This window comes from Carica papaya, chromosome 5 (assembly GCF_054855325.1).
Source record: "Carica papaya isolate Zhongbai chromosome 5, ASM5485532v1, whole genome shotgun sequence".
In the NCBI taxonomy this organism is placed as follows: domain Eukaryota; kingdom Viridiplantae; phylum Streptophyta; class Magnoliopsida; order Brassicales; family Caricaceae; genus Carica; species Carica papaya.
This window is the reverse complement of record NC_142313.1, coordinates 5,013,034-5,027,903: the sequence shown is the minus strand read 5'-3', so window position 1 is coordinate 5,027,903 and position 14,870 is coordinate 5,013,034. Positions and strand designations below refer to the sequence as shown.

At 38.2% G+C, this 14,870-nt stretch overlaps 1 protein-coding gene across 7 annotated transcripts; it reads left to right on the top strand.

Annotated features, from left to right (window-relative positions):
* Nucleotides 1–466: 466 nt before the first annotated feature.
* LOC110819549 (Tetratricopeptide repeat (TPR)-like superfamily protein) lies at nt 467–7,115 on the top strand. Of its 7 annotated transcripts, none has more exons than XM_088219966.1 (5): nt 2,277–2,418; nt 3,136–3,238; nt 3,332–3,728; nt 4,724–4,839; nt 5,911–6,900. In XM_088219966.1, exons 4-5 carry the CDS (start codon nt 4,819–4,821, stop codon nt 6,700–6,702), a joined length of 813 nt encoding a protein of 270 aa, XP_088076092.1. In that variant the 5' UTR covers nt 2,277–2,418; nt 3,136–3,238; nt 3,332–3,728; nt 4,724–4,818; the 3' UTR covers nt 6,703–6,900. The 7 variants fall into 7 exon arrangements, 6 of the variants coding, with proteins under 6 accessions (XP_088076088.1, XP_088076087.1, XP_088076092.1 ...); XM_088219965.1 differs by having other exon boundaries at nt 3,324–3,728; XR_015819123.1 differs by lacking the exons at nt 3,136–3,238; nt 3,332–3,728; nt 4,724–4,839 and adding exons at nt 467–687; nt 6,923–7,115 and having other exon boundaries at nt 1,901–2,418; nt 5,911–6,765.
* The last annotated feature ends 7,755 nt before the right edge of the window (nt 7,116–14,870 follow it).

The following is a 14,870-nucleotide window of genomic DNA, read 5'->3' as shown; positions in this document are numbered from 1 at the left end:
CCGCTCCTTACAGATTGTTCGTTTTTCAACCTTTTCTTTTATCTCCTTTTTTTTTTTTTTAATAATTTCCATTGTCAAAATAAATTAAATTGAAACTACATAAATTTAAAAAAATAAATAAGACATTTTATGACTTAAGTCGAGAATATTAATCTCACAATATCAATTTTTTTTTTACTCTTACCACTTAAACACCACCCCCTATGATTTAAATCACACAATAATTTCACTTTTCAAAATTTTAATAGAGAACTCGTGGGGGATAAGAAATTTTTCATACATAAATAAATAAATACCCAATTAGAATTTTCAATATATTTAATAATTTTTCATAATTTTTAGCTAATTACCAAAAAAGAAAATTTAACTAAAAGAACAAAAGCCCAAGTCCGTCAACTTCGACACATTTATCCAACTCCAAAATTTAAAGCCCAAAACCACAAGCTAAAATTAGCTGGAGCCATGTCCATCATCTCCTGTCAGAGACTATCACTTCCTCCTCATTCTGTAGCACGCCGAAAGAAATCATCATTTCCATTTCTATCTTCTTCTTTCTCCTCCAGCTGCTAGTCATTTCCTTTCAATCTGGTGCCATTCTCCTCCACTCTTTTCTCATATGGTTCGTCATCTCTGTCACTAAAGGAGAGGAATCTCCCGGGCTTTCCCTTCTGTAGGCTACTTGCAGAGGTAAAGTTTTCCTTCGACCATCTTGATAAGTGATCCTTGGGTTTCCTTTGTTTGGGTTTTCAGTTTGCTGTTGACTTCCAAATTGTTGATTTATTTTAACAAAAAATTTACTGAAGAGGTCTTTCTATTGCATTGCAAATTGAACATCTTATAGGCTTTTGGTTATGAAGAAATATGTTATGCAACTACACTTGAGTATCTTCTTAGATTTTAGGCATGTATCAAACGTTGTGTACACGATATTTACTGGTGTTGAGGAGTTTTCCGATGCGTTTTGCTCACAAGATGCTTCCCGTTCAAGCTCTTTCTCTGTTTTTGTATATTTTCGTTTAGGTATACGCATGTGTTTATCTGTATATATGCTTTACTCCGTTTCGTCCATTCACCTGTTTATTTCACTGTCTGTGTAAATGGATTCTAAACTCTGAAACATACCTGGATTCACTTTCGATCCAATGAGGTGCAGATATGTTAGATATTGCTTGTATTTCAAAATTGTTATGGTGTAACTTTAATATTACATTTTAATAGTTTGAGCTTTATTTTTCTTTAGGTTTTAAACATGTTCAATTTTAGTATCCAAATTGTAATTGTTGACAATCTCTTAAAGAATGTAGTTGCTTAGTCTTTGTGTTGTCACCAAGAGACTATTTCTTATTGTATCTAATCCGAAAGTGAGCTTATTCAATGTTTCATAGAAATTGCACGCTGCATCTACTCTGAAAGTGGACATATTCAATGTTCCATTAAAGTTGCATCACGGATCTAATCTAAAGCGAACTTATTCAATGTTTCATAGAAATTGCATCCTGTTTAAATGGCTAGCAGCAGATTAAGACAAATCTTGGGCATGTTATTTTTGATAGAAGATGATTTTATTTAATTCCAGTTCAACTTTTGAAGATTATGTTTATCATGCACATTTAGTTTATTTTAGGAGATAGAACAAAATAGAGGCTTGGATCTAAGATTTGAAAAATGGGACAATGTATAGGCACATTATTGCATATGGGGTGTTTATAGGACTGTTTGGTCCTTAGTTCATATGCAGTGATTTCACACTTTGTATACTATGGTTACAAGTAAATTAGTTTGCAATGCCATTCTGCTTTCTATTTCGCTCTTTTTATTAATTATTTTCTCTGTATATTCAATTTGTTCCGTTTTGCTAAATTCTCTGATTATCTTAAAGCTTTTCATTTAAGCATTGCAGCTTCTAAGAGAAAAGAACTGGAAGTTGGTCAAGAATTTTGGAATTTTGCTTCAGTTATCATGGCTACATTTAACTGTAACATGATTTCTTCCACATATATAACATACCCACCAATCAATGAAAATAAAAGTTCTTATTACTGCCTTTCTCGGGGAAATTCATTATTTCAGCTACGTGCAAAATTTGGCAATAGTAAGTTCCCTTGTCAGGCAACATTGCCTGTTTCTAATCTAGAGGAGAGAGGAAGAAAAAAAATAGATGAACAAGAGCTGAAGTTTAAGTGGGTGGAAGTTTGCCCTGATGCTACAGAAGAACAGAAACAGGCCATATCTCAACTTCCCTTCAAGATGTCAAAACGATGCAAGGCACTTATGAGGCAGATAATATGCTTTTCTCCCCAAAAATGCAGTTTCTCAGATTTATTGGCTGCTTGGGTGAGGATTATGAAGCCTACAAGAGCTGACTGGCTTTTGGTTATTAAAGAATTGAAGAATTGGGAACATCCATTATTTCTCGAGGTACTTCATTTCTTTTTCTAATTTTCAATCTTTCCTATATATTTGCCATTGGGCATTATGTTCATTGTTTCTCTGTAGCTTCCTGGGAGTATTCGTAACTAGATTTTTATAGAAGTTATAATTCTTATTTAAGAATCTTAATTTAATTAAGAATCTAAATTTAATTAGAAATACGCTACTAAAACATTGGAAATGCTATACTATTTAAAAATCCAATATTAATGGAAAATCATATGTTATTTAGGAATTTAATACTAATTAGGATTCTATGTTTACTATTTAGAAATCTAATACTAATTATGATTTCATATTTAATTAAACTTCAACCTCTTATTTAAACCTTATAAATGCATCCATAACATTACTCTCCCCTGGTTTTCAAGCTTGAAATGTAGATGTAACTGCCTTATCGGTCTTTTCTGGTAGCTCTGGACCAGTGTTGCATTTAATCTTGAGGCAAAACAACTATTTATATTGGTAACCCTAAACAAATGGCTCATCGCAGTTATAACACAACTCATATAGTTTCCTTTCTGTCATTTATATTCTTGTTAATTTTTTTTATAAATGGAGATGAAGCATTACCAGATTGTGTCGTAATGGTGCTACCTTGTGGAATCGTTTTTTGAATCGAATTGTTAGGCTTGGTCATGGACTGAGAATTGTCACTGTAGTTGTGTTTGGTCATATCTCACAATGGTTGTTTCCTTTCAAAAGTTCTGGACATACTCAATGCATGAATAAGAGTGGTGGGTGATTACGTCTCGATCTCTAACCAGAGGGAATCCATCAATTCTGCTGTGAACAAACTTACATGCTGGTAAACCTAAGCGAACTTGTTTGTTCTTGCTAGTTTTTCTTGAAACTGTCTCTGATAGTTCGTAACGGATCTTTTATGTTTTAAGTTTTCCAGTTCCCCCAACGGGTTACTTCCGACTGGCGACCCAAACCTCAGAGAACAATGGTTTTTGAATTCAGTACAGTTAAGTGTAGGTTATTCAGATTTTAAGGGGTGGTACCATAGTTGCACCCCTCCAAGCATATGAAAGGAAGCCAATCCCACCTTATCCCTTTCTAGTGTGTGTTGGTTGGTGAAAAACTTCTTAGATCGATGCAATCATATTAGAGGATCTTCAGAGTTATCAAACATTGGAAAGCCTAACTTGGTAGTGGGGGATGACTTGTTACCTGGAGAGTTGTTTGCATTTCACAATTGACTTCCAATGTGAAACACTTGAGGTGATTGTTCCTAGAAGTGGTTGCTGCTTGTAGTCCCTTCTGATTTTGTTCGTCTGTCACGATTAAAGCTGGTCAGTATCTCTTTGAATTGCGATGATAACTCCTGCAACTGACTGTCCAATCGTCTTTCAATCTCTGTAGTCCGTGTATCGTTTGCGACCACAGCTTCCTGAAACATCAATCGCATATCTTTTTTTATTGCAGAGTCACACAATGTATTAGCCTTTGATACCAATTTGTTATGTTTACAAGAGCAGGATATTGTCATTATGTGGTTATCTAGAATTTTCAATTACAGAATATGCTTTTTTTACTTGTTGTAATTTTTTGAACAACCTATTTTGTGAAAATAGATTACATCTCATCAAAAGGAGCTGTTATCTTGGATCTCGTTAGAGAGAACTCCAATTCCGTATTTTAAAATAATATTCTTACTTATCTTTATTAATAGCAAGCATACCCCTTTATATATAGGTTACAATTCTTATTTAGGAATTTTAATTTATTAAAAATCTAAATCTAATTAGAAATATTGTAATAAAATATTAGAAATCTTATACTATTTAGGAATCTAATATTAATGAAAAATCATATACTATTTAAAAATCTAATATTAATTAGGATTTCATGTTTATTATTTGAAAATTTAATACTAATTAAGATTTTATATTTAATTGAACTTCAACATCTTATTTAGGCCTTATAAATGCATTCATAACATTATCTTTCTTTTTTCGTTTAAAATTTTTTTGATAAGAATATCTAGCATGAGCTTCTCCATTCTTCTGCTGTTTGTAACTTTGTATTTTCAAAGTCTGGTCTTCATTTATTTTATTTTCTTTTTCGTAATAATTCCCTCTTCCTCTTAATCAAGAGGGACTGATAGGTTTTGTAGCTTGTGGCATCTATATGTTTTGCACCAAAATTAATTTTGTATTTAGACCTCAAATAGTAAGAACAAAGTGAGTTGAATATATTATTTGTAATTAGATAAGGTAGTCACTGTTCTCTTTAGTGAATCTTATTAGCTTCAGTAGCTGACTGAGAAAATTATATTTTTTTGTAGACACTGCTTCTTCTCTGCGTGTTTAGCCCATTAAAGTGAGCCCTCTTTTGGGAATATTTAGCTTTGTGGTGCCATGTCTTTCTCTGTTTGGAAGAATGTTGCATGAGATCAATGAGGTGTGTAACTAACCATTCTGAAGAATTCCTTCTTCTGATTTCCATATTCATTCTATATAATTCAGCACGAGATTTCTTGTTGTTATCAAACTAAAGCAATCACATTTCTTACTTGGACTGGGATATGCCCCCTTGCATGAAAATTATTAATCTTATCTGTTATTTTCTGTACAAAATGGATAAAGATATTGATTCTTTCTTCTGGGCATCTAGATTGAATTTCTTCTCGTGATAATATAAAAATGTTGATATTACCCCTTACAGAAGGCTTGATCATGATTAATTGGATCGGCCTTTTTAGTTCTCGCATTCTAATGGCTAGCTGCAGGTTTTTTAGCCTTGTTACAAACGATGTATTATTTTGAATTTTTCAGAATGAATAAAATGTTTGTTTAAGTATGAAACTTCAGAAACCCAAAAAGTATGTATGCAATCCTTTTGATATGTTTGAATAGAAAGTTACTAGAGGAGAGAAAAGGAGAGCGAATATGATTTTCTTAAGGAAATGAAACAAAACATGTTACTTTCATTAGGATAACTAGAAATTGGGAAAAGGGAAGGAAATGATTCTTGTAATTCTTTTTCTTGCTTGGGTGAGAGAAAGAAAGAAAAAGATGAATTATAAGAATAGTTTCAATTAACAGGATATTTTAGGCTATGTAATGGACAATGTATGTTCATAATTTTTTAGTCCCTTTTTTTTTTCTTCTCAATCAACTGGGGGAACTGGATTGGATATTTGAATGGAAAAGCTCACTGTTCCTCTCTTTCCCTTCCTCTCTCCAAAGTATGTTATATATTTTACTTTTTACCCATTCCCTCCTGAAAAGAAAAAGGAATGATAAGCATCCTTTATTTTCCCTTGCCTCTTTTGGTGCAAACGTAGTGTTTAATTCTTCCCTACTTTTTATTCCTTCACGATTTATATCCCAAACTATCTAGCATTGACTTGGTTGTGTTCAACGTCTGTAGACCCCAATGTTCTTTAATAGAAATTGTATCTTTATTTGAAATTGCATACAAGTAAACTTTAATATGAACTTATTCTTTTGGTTGTTGCATTTCACTTAGATGTCAGAACTTGCTCTCCATGAAGAATCTTTTGAACCCAATGTCCGAGACTACACTAAAATAATCCACTTTTATGGGAAGCAAAACCGGCTCGAAGATGCCAAAAATACTCTTTTAGCAATGAAGAGAAGAGGATTCATCTGCGATCAGGTCACACTGACTGCTATGGTTAACATGTACAGTAAGTCTGGCAATCTTAATCTGGCTGAAGAAACTTTCGAAGAGATCAAGCTGCTTGGGGAACCATTGGACAAAAGATCATATGGTTCGATGATAATGACTTACATTAGGGCTGGAATGCCTGAGCAAGGAGAAGTTTTACTCAGAGAAATGGAGGCCCAAGAAATCTATGCAGGAAATGAAATTTACAAGGCACTTTTAAGAGCATATTCCATGATTGGTGATGCAGAAGGTGCGCAAAGATTATTTGATGCAATACAATATGCTGGTATATCTCCTGATGTTAGGCACTGTGCACTCCTTATCAATGCTTATCAAATGACGGGTCAAAGCCAGAAGGCACTCGTAGCATTTGAGAATATGAGGAAAGCAGGTCTACGACCTAATGATAAATGTGTGGCTTTAGTTTTGGCTGTTTACGAAAAACAGAACAAGCTAAGCGAGGCCTTGGAGCTACTGATCGATCTGGAGAAAGATGGTATTCATGTTGAAAAAGAAGCTTCGGAAATACTAGCTGTGTGGTTGAGAAGACTAGGAGTGGTGGAAGAGGTAGAACTTGTATTGAGAGACTACGTTGCAAAAGATGTCTATTTCAATGTTCGTGCTTCATAATCTCAGCTCGTATTCTTTCAAATTACAAGAACCTTTGAAGACTGTAAAAAGACAGAGCATGAGGTAAAGATTTTGAATTTTTGTTACTTTTCCCACATCATCCTACTATTTGTATTGATATATGTTGATAGCCATGTACATATATGTATATATTTGTATTGACATATCCTACTATTACATTGCACTCAAAATTTCTTTTGTTGGATGTTTTCTTATGTAGCTCAAAAGTTTATTAAGGTGGGTTTAAAAGTCGAATGGGCCTAAAGAGGGGGGAAAAAGCCTAATCAAACTGCCCCAATCAATTGTAATGTTTACTTTGACCAATTTTAAGTACAAACTTTTGATTGGTAATCTACTTTTGTAAAGGGTAAAGTCAGAATATTTTTATTCAATTTTATTAATTTCTCATCCAATTGATAAATTTAAATTATTTGGCACAAAGAATTTAATCATAATTTGTATATTTAATATATAATTAAATTAATTACATCCATATATTCAATTTTATTATATTCTTATTAAAAGATAAATACAAAATACTGATGCAATTGCACATATAATTAACTTTCAATTAGAAGTATACTTTTACTTAAATTTTATCATATTTATATTATACTCGTATCCTTATTCTATGTAATTGAAATTTAAACTAAATTTAATCTGTTATATTTAGTTTAAATATGTTTTTTCTCCACCCAATTCAATTATTAATATGCAACAATTATTTATATTTACACATTAATTTGATGTATAATTGACATAATTTTAGTGGTATCTTTAATTTCAGAATCATTAATTTGTATTCTAGACAGTCAATGGATTAAGAAATTAAAAAAAAAAAAACCATCTTAAATTGGATAATAAATTGATTAGAATTAAAATGTTATTTTTCCATCAAATTTCTATTCTATTTATATTATATTCTCATTTATATTTTATGTAATCAAAATTTGAAACAAGCTTGAGCTAGGAATTATTATGTTTTAGATGAATTACAAATTAAATTAAGGTTTTTAAAAACATTAAGCTTCATTTCATATGTAAAGAACTATATTATTTATAAGCTATATTTTCTTAATTTATAAAAATTTTATTTATACGACCATCTAACTTATTAACAGTAAATATAATGGCGATGATATTAATAATAATAAAATTATAAATTTTAGAATGTAATATAAGTATATTAATAAAAACATGTATAAGTACATTGAATTTTAAAAAATAAAAAAATATTTTGATTTACCAAATTAATTATTACAGCTCTCATAAATCTGTCAATATATAAAATCAAACACATGCTCAATAAGAAACTAAAAAATATTTTATCTACTGTAACACCCAAGTGTTTTTTTTTCTCTTATTTTATCTTATTATTTTTTATTTTTTTTATTTATTTGAATTTTTTAGATTTTTATTTAATTTAACTTGATTTAATTTAATTTAATTAAATGAAAATAAAAATAATAATAATGATAAAATTGGGTAAAAATATTATTTGGATTTAATTGAAATTGATTTTGGGAAAAAGGGGTGAAAATTTGGATTTTGAGGGTATTTTTTAAAAGAAAATCGAAAACCGGTGGTCAAAACGCAATTTAGAAAAGTTGTGCCACGTCAGCGGCCCGGTTAGCAGCCCCGGCCAACCAGGACACGCCGCATGGCAAGGAAACGCTGACCAGGGGACGGGCCATGTGTGCGATCCGCGTGCGCGCGATCGGACGGCCCAGACCCGTTCCCGCGCGCACGGACGGCCCAGATTCACACGTACGGATGGTCCAGATTCAATCAGGCACGGACGGTCCAGATTGCATCGCGATGGACGGCCCAGATTTAATCTCAATTAAATCGCAATCAGACGGTCCAGATTTAATCTTGACGGACGATTGAGATTAAAAGGCAAAGGGTATAAATAACCCCACCCACACCTGACCACAAAACCCTAGCCGCCAGTGCCTCGCCGGAGGAGCCGGCCGTCGCCGCACCGGGGAAGTTTTCGACCGCCGATCGAGGTAAATTTTCTCCCCCTAGCTCGTTTTTCGATGCTGAGTCCACCTATGGCCAAACTGGAGCCAAACCACCGGCAAAACGGCCGAAAAACCCAGCCGAAGCCCAGCGACGCCGCCGCGCCCCCCTCTGTTTTTGCCTCCGATGAGGCCCTTCCCGGCCTCCGTTCGATGCAAATGTTATACCATTGTGATCACCGTTCTTTTATCTACAGGTTGATCAGAGCCAAACATCAAAATGCGACTCACACCGGAGGAGTCGCCGCACCCGAGAGCATCGCCGCCGGTAAGTTTCGATTTTTCGTGATTTTTGGGCCCACCGAGGGCCCTAGGATTGTTTTATCGCAGGGACCGATGCAAGTGTGGCCGAAAACGGCCAACCCGAGGTGAATCGTCGCCGCTTGCCGGAGCACGCAGGAGCCGCCGTGCCGAAATTCTGATATTGGCCAAAAGGGGCCCTAGGTCTGATTTGGGATTTTTTGGGACACGTGCAGGTACCGGTAGTGCGTTTCAGTTTTTTCAGGAAAAAATTCAGAAAAATTAGGGACAATCTGTAGACGCACTGTAGAGTCGAATTCAGACCCCGAAACAAGTAAGGACCTCTCACTCTATTTTCTATCACGGTATTAAAGCTAAATAAATAATTAAACTGTACTGTGTGACTTTATAGATGTATAATTGATTTAGGTTGCCAATGGGGCCCGAGTCTGATACAGTGTTGGTCTGTTATTGTTTGGTCTAATTTCCAGTATTAAATGCAGCATGATGTTTGATGTAATTATGGTATGGTCTCGTATGCTTGAACTATGATTTCTTTTATTATAGTTTGTATTATGGTGAACCCGATACTGTATTGTCTTATTTGGTGTCAATTACTGGTTTACATGTTGTGTATGATTGGATTATTGAGATTAAGGAAAAAGGCAAAAAGGTTATGTGAATTGATAAGTAGAAAATGTAGACAGTCTGACTAGATATCCTAGGAGATGGTGGACGGACCGGGTCCGTAGGGAACCCTACTGGGAACGTGGTCTCTCATACCGGACGGGGTATGGGGACGGCCCTGGAATCAGGTTGTAAATGTTAATGATTCACGTGTAGCTGGGACTCCCTATGGATCCCCAGGGATACTAGTAGGCTGGTAAAAGAGGAAATTTGTTTTCTGATGATTGAAATGTAAATGTATGATATGTGTTATGTTATAAAGTGTGTATGATTTCATGATATTATAAGGTTATTATTTTCATATGTTGTTTTTATGGATCTCACCGAGGTAAGTAGACAGTAAAAGTTTTTATGTTAATAAACGAGTTCGTTATAAATTATGCTCCATTGGTCATTTTTGTTTTCTACCCACCTTTACTTACGTGGCGGTGAGATAGTGTGATGTCTTTACTGGGCTGGTGTAGCTCATTCCTTATTTAACCATTTTAGATCAGGAATACGTTGTTCCCGAGTCCGTTCCGCAGGAAGACGGCGAAGGGGACGCCTAAAGACTTCATAGTTATATTTATAGTTCTTATTTCGAGTATCTCTTTTAGTTAGTTTGTTCTTTCACGTTTTGAGTACGTTTTGGTTATTGTGTAAGGGATGTTAATCAAATTTTTATTACACTTCCGCATTTGAGATTTTTAATACATACATTTCATTTAAATTTTCAAGGCCGTTACAGTTAGTATCAGAGCCGCGTTCATCGGACCCATCCCTTACACAATAATGCATAGAGAAATATTCACCAATAAACCGTTACTCAACCATTCCTTATGAAATGCAGGTTCAGAGAGATGAGGAGAGGAAGACCCCCACTAAACCGAGCGGCCCGGGATAATTCACTTCGGGAGGATGTAGACACGTTATTTGAGATGATGGAAGGATTCATAGCTGCCCAGCAAGGGCGAGAGGAGAGAAGGGAGTTACCCGACCCTCCTCCACTACCGCAGGTTGAGCCTCCGCTACAGCAGGCTGATCTCGAGCCACCTCGGCACGAGCCTGCTCCTCCATAGTACCATCCGGCACCACTGCTGTAGTATAACCCGGTGCCCCAGCCATGGTACTACCCAACACCGCCACAGCACAACCCAATGCCCCCATCATATCAGCAAGTGCCACCACAGGACCCCCCAGTCTATCCCCAGCCGGGTCCAGTCCCTCCTCCATGGGACCCCGCTCATTCCTTGATCGACCCGGGCTACATAGAGAGGTACATGAGACTGAACCCCTCCACCTTTGCAGGGGGATCCTCTTTTGAATAGGCCCAGTACTGGCTGGCGGAGACTAAGAGAGCTTTCAGGACATTGGGAGTAGTTCCTGACCAGAGAGCTGCCCTTGCTTCCTACATGCTGGTAGGGGAAGTAGGACGTTGGTGGGAGCTCAAGCAGACCACCCTGCCTACACCAGTCACTTGGGAGCAGTTCTTAGCGGCCTTCCATGCAGAGTATCTCCCTGAGCACATCCAACACCTAAAGGAAACGGAGTTTGTTCAACTGGTTCAGAGAAACATGACAGTATCAGAATATGCTCGTAAGTTCCTAGAGCTGGGCCGATACTCCCCTGAGACATTGATGGATGAGGGCCGAAAGGCCAGGAGATTTCAGTGGGGTCTCCGCCCAGAGATCAGGCAACACTTGTTAGTACTGGAGCTCAAGACATATTCAGCAGTCCTAGCAAAGGCACAGATCGTGGAAAGAAGCTTCAGCACCCGTCCTCAGCCAGGAGGGAGTTCCCAACCCTCAGCTCCGTTCTGCAGGCCAGTACCTACTGCGCCTGCCCAACCAAATAAGAGGCCCAGACCAGCCATCCAGGCCCCTCCTCAGGCTCCAGGGGCAGCACGTGGGAAGATCTGTTAGCACTGCGGCAGAGATCACGGGGACCGACCCTGCCACCGCCTCAACAACACTTGTCGCATTTGTGGCAGTGCCCAGCATTTGTGGTACAGGGTATGTATATCATCTGTGACCATATTGCTCATGTTTTATTTGACACTGGTGCATCACACTCTTTTATTTCACTGCCTTTGGTTTTAAAATTAATGTATCACCTGATAAACTTAATTCATTGTTGTTTGTGTCTACTGCCGGGGGTGAAACACTACTAGGAAAAGTTATCTATAGGGCTTGTGTCGTGGAGATAGCAAATAGGAAACTGAGTGTAGACCGGATAGGATTAGACACGGGGTATTTTGATGTAATCTTAGGAATGAATTGGCTAGCGGCATATCACGCCACCATAGATTGCTTTAACAAGAAAGTTGTATTTAATCCTCCTAACGATGAGTCATTTACAAATTAATAAAATTATTCAGTACTTATTCCTTGATAGCAAGTTTTCTTAACTTCTAGTGCCTTAATCTTGCTGTTTTTTTTGACTAGGCAAGCCCAAGAAGGAATTATATTCAAGAGATTCCAGTAGTTCGAGACTTCCCAAATGTGTTTTCGGACGAACTGCCCAGTCTGCCAGTGGACAGAGAAGTCAAGTTCACTATAGACCCACAGCCAGGTACCCAGCCCATTTCGGTTGCTCCTCATCGCATGAGCCGCATTGAGATGGAAGAGCTGAGGAAACAGATCACTGAATTGCAAGACAGTAGTTTTATTAGACACAGTGTGTCCCCTTGGGGTGCCGAAGTCACTTTTGCAAGGAAGGAAGATGGAATGTTGAGACTGTGCATTGATTACAGAGGATTTAACAAGGTTACGATCAAAAATAAGTATCATTTTCCTCGGATTGATGACCTTTTTGATCAGCTGGAGGGTGCACAGGTCTTCTCTAAAATAGACCTACGATCAGGTTACCATCAGGTGAAGATAAGAACAGAAGACATCCCTAAGACGGCCTTCCAAACCAGGTACGGACACTATGAGTTCTCGGTCATGCCATTTGGGTAACCAATGCCCTGATAATCTTTATGGATCTGATGAACAGGATCTTCAGAGAGTTCTTGGATCAATTTGTCATCGTGTTCATCGATGATATCCTAGTCTACTCAAAAAGCAAAGAAGAACAGGCTCACCATCTTGCCCAAGTTTTGCAGGTCCTTAGAAACAAGAGGTTATATGCGAAGTTGAGTAAGTGTGGATTCTGACTTAAGCAGACCGCCTTCCTAGGACACATCATATCGAAGGAAGGGGTATCAGTAAATCTCGAAAAGGTTAAAGTGGTACTTGGCTGGGAGAAGCTGATATCAGTTAAGGAAATCCGTAGCTTCCTAGAAATGGCAGGTTATTACCGCAGGTTCGTTGAAGGATTCTCCAGTCTAGCAGCTCCTCTAACCCGATTCACAAAGAAGAATGCCAAGTTTGAGTGGAATGAGGACTGCGAAAGAAGTTTTTTAGAATTAAAGAAGCGGCTGTCCACTGCACCCGTGCTGACTTTACCGAGTGGATCGGGGGGATATACAGTTTATAGTGATGCCTCCTATCTGAGCCTGGGTTGTGTCCTAATGCAGCATGGAAAGGTTATAGCATACGGGTCCAGACAGTTAAAGAATCATGAGAAGAACTATCCCACCCATGACTTGGAGCTTGCCGCAATCATCCACGCCTTGAAAACCTGACGCTATTATTTGTACGGAGAGACCTTTCAGATCTATACCGATCATAAGAGTTTGAAACACATATTCACTCAGAAGGATTTCAACATGCGTCAGAGAAGGTGGATGGAACTCCTTAAGGACTATGATTGTGATATCTTATGCCATCCGGGAAATGGCAACGTGCTAGCAGATGCCCTCAGCAGGAAAAGTGCAAGTATCTTAGCCAATTTGATGGTTTCAGAATGCAGACCAATTGGGGCCACGCAACAGGTTCGACTTCATGATCTGAAGAGAGTCACATGTTTGGGCCGTCTGACAGTCCAGCCCGAGTTAATCCAGAGAATAAGGGAGGCCCAGACAGTTGACCCCGCCCTGGTAGCCCGCAAGAAGGATGCAGAACAGGGAGGGAGCTCAGAATTCTGAATCTCTGCCGATGGATTACTTCGTTTCTAAGACAGGGTGTGTGTCCCAGATGACAGTGAGTTAAAAAGAGACATTATGACGGAGTCCCATAGCTCGAAGTTTGCCATGCATCTAGGAAGCACCAAAATGTACCAAAGCATGCGATCCCAGTTTTGGTGGCATGGGATGAAGAGAGACATAGCCGACTTTGTATCTAAATGCTTGGTATGTCAGCAGGTCAAGGCAGAGCATCAGCGCTCAAGTGGGTTACTTCAGCCTTTACCGATCCCAGAGTGGAAGTGGGAACATATCACCAAGGACTTCGCATCGGGGCTACCCAAGGCACGTTCAGGACATGATGTCATATGGGTAATCGTTGACTGACTTACCAAGTCTTCCCACTTCCTAGCCATCAGGATGACCGATTCATTGGACAAGTTGGCAAGGATGTATATCCAGGAGATAGTCAGATTGCATGGGGTTCCAGTGATAGTTGTATCCGACAGGGATCCCAAGTTCACTTCTCAGTTTTGGAGTAGCTTCCAGCAAGCTATGGGAACAAAGCTGTCTCTTAGTACTGCCTTCCATCCCCAGACTGATGGACAATCAGAGAGGACAATTCGTACGCTTGAGGATATGCTCCGAGCTTGTGTCCTGGACTCTGGGGGTCATTGGGACGACCATCTACCCCTGATAGAGTTTGCCTACAACAACAGCTACCAAGCTAGCATTGGCATAGCTCCATATGAGGCGTTATATGGGTGCCCGTGCAGATCACCGATTTGTTGGGAGGAAGTGGGCGATAGAAGATTGTTCGACCCGGAGTTGGTAGAGGAGACCACGTCCAAAATAGTTAAAATCAGAAAGAACATTCAGACAGCTCAGAGTAGGCAGAAGAGTTATGCAGATACTCGGAGGAGAGACCTAGTGTTTGAGAAAGGTGACCGGGTGTTTCTTAAGGTTACTCCTTTTAAGGAAATTAGTAGGTTCGGCAGGAGGAAAAAATTAAACCCCCGATATATTGGACCCTTTGAGATCTTAGACAGGATTGGTACTGCTGCTTATAGACTAGCACTGCCTCCAGAGCTCTCCAGAGTCCACAACGTGTTCCACGTATCTATGCTACGTAAGTACAACCTGGACCCTTCACATGTCTTGGCTCATGAACCGCTTCCACTCCAAGAAGACTTGTCTTATGAAGAAGTACCAGTCGTTATCACGGACCGAAA

Coding starts and splice junctions, on each gene's coding strand:
- LOC110819549 (XM_088219961.1), top strand. CDS start 1,960: ATGGCTACATTTAACTGTAACATGATTTCTTCCACATATATAACATAC. Junction 2,419..5,910: donor AACATCCATTATTTCTCGAG/GTACTTCATTTC, acceptor CATTTCACTTAG/ATGTCAGAACTTGCTCTCCA.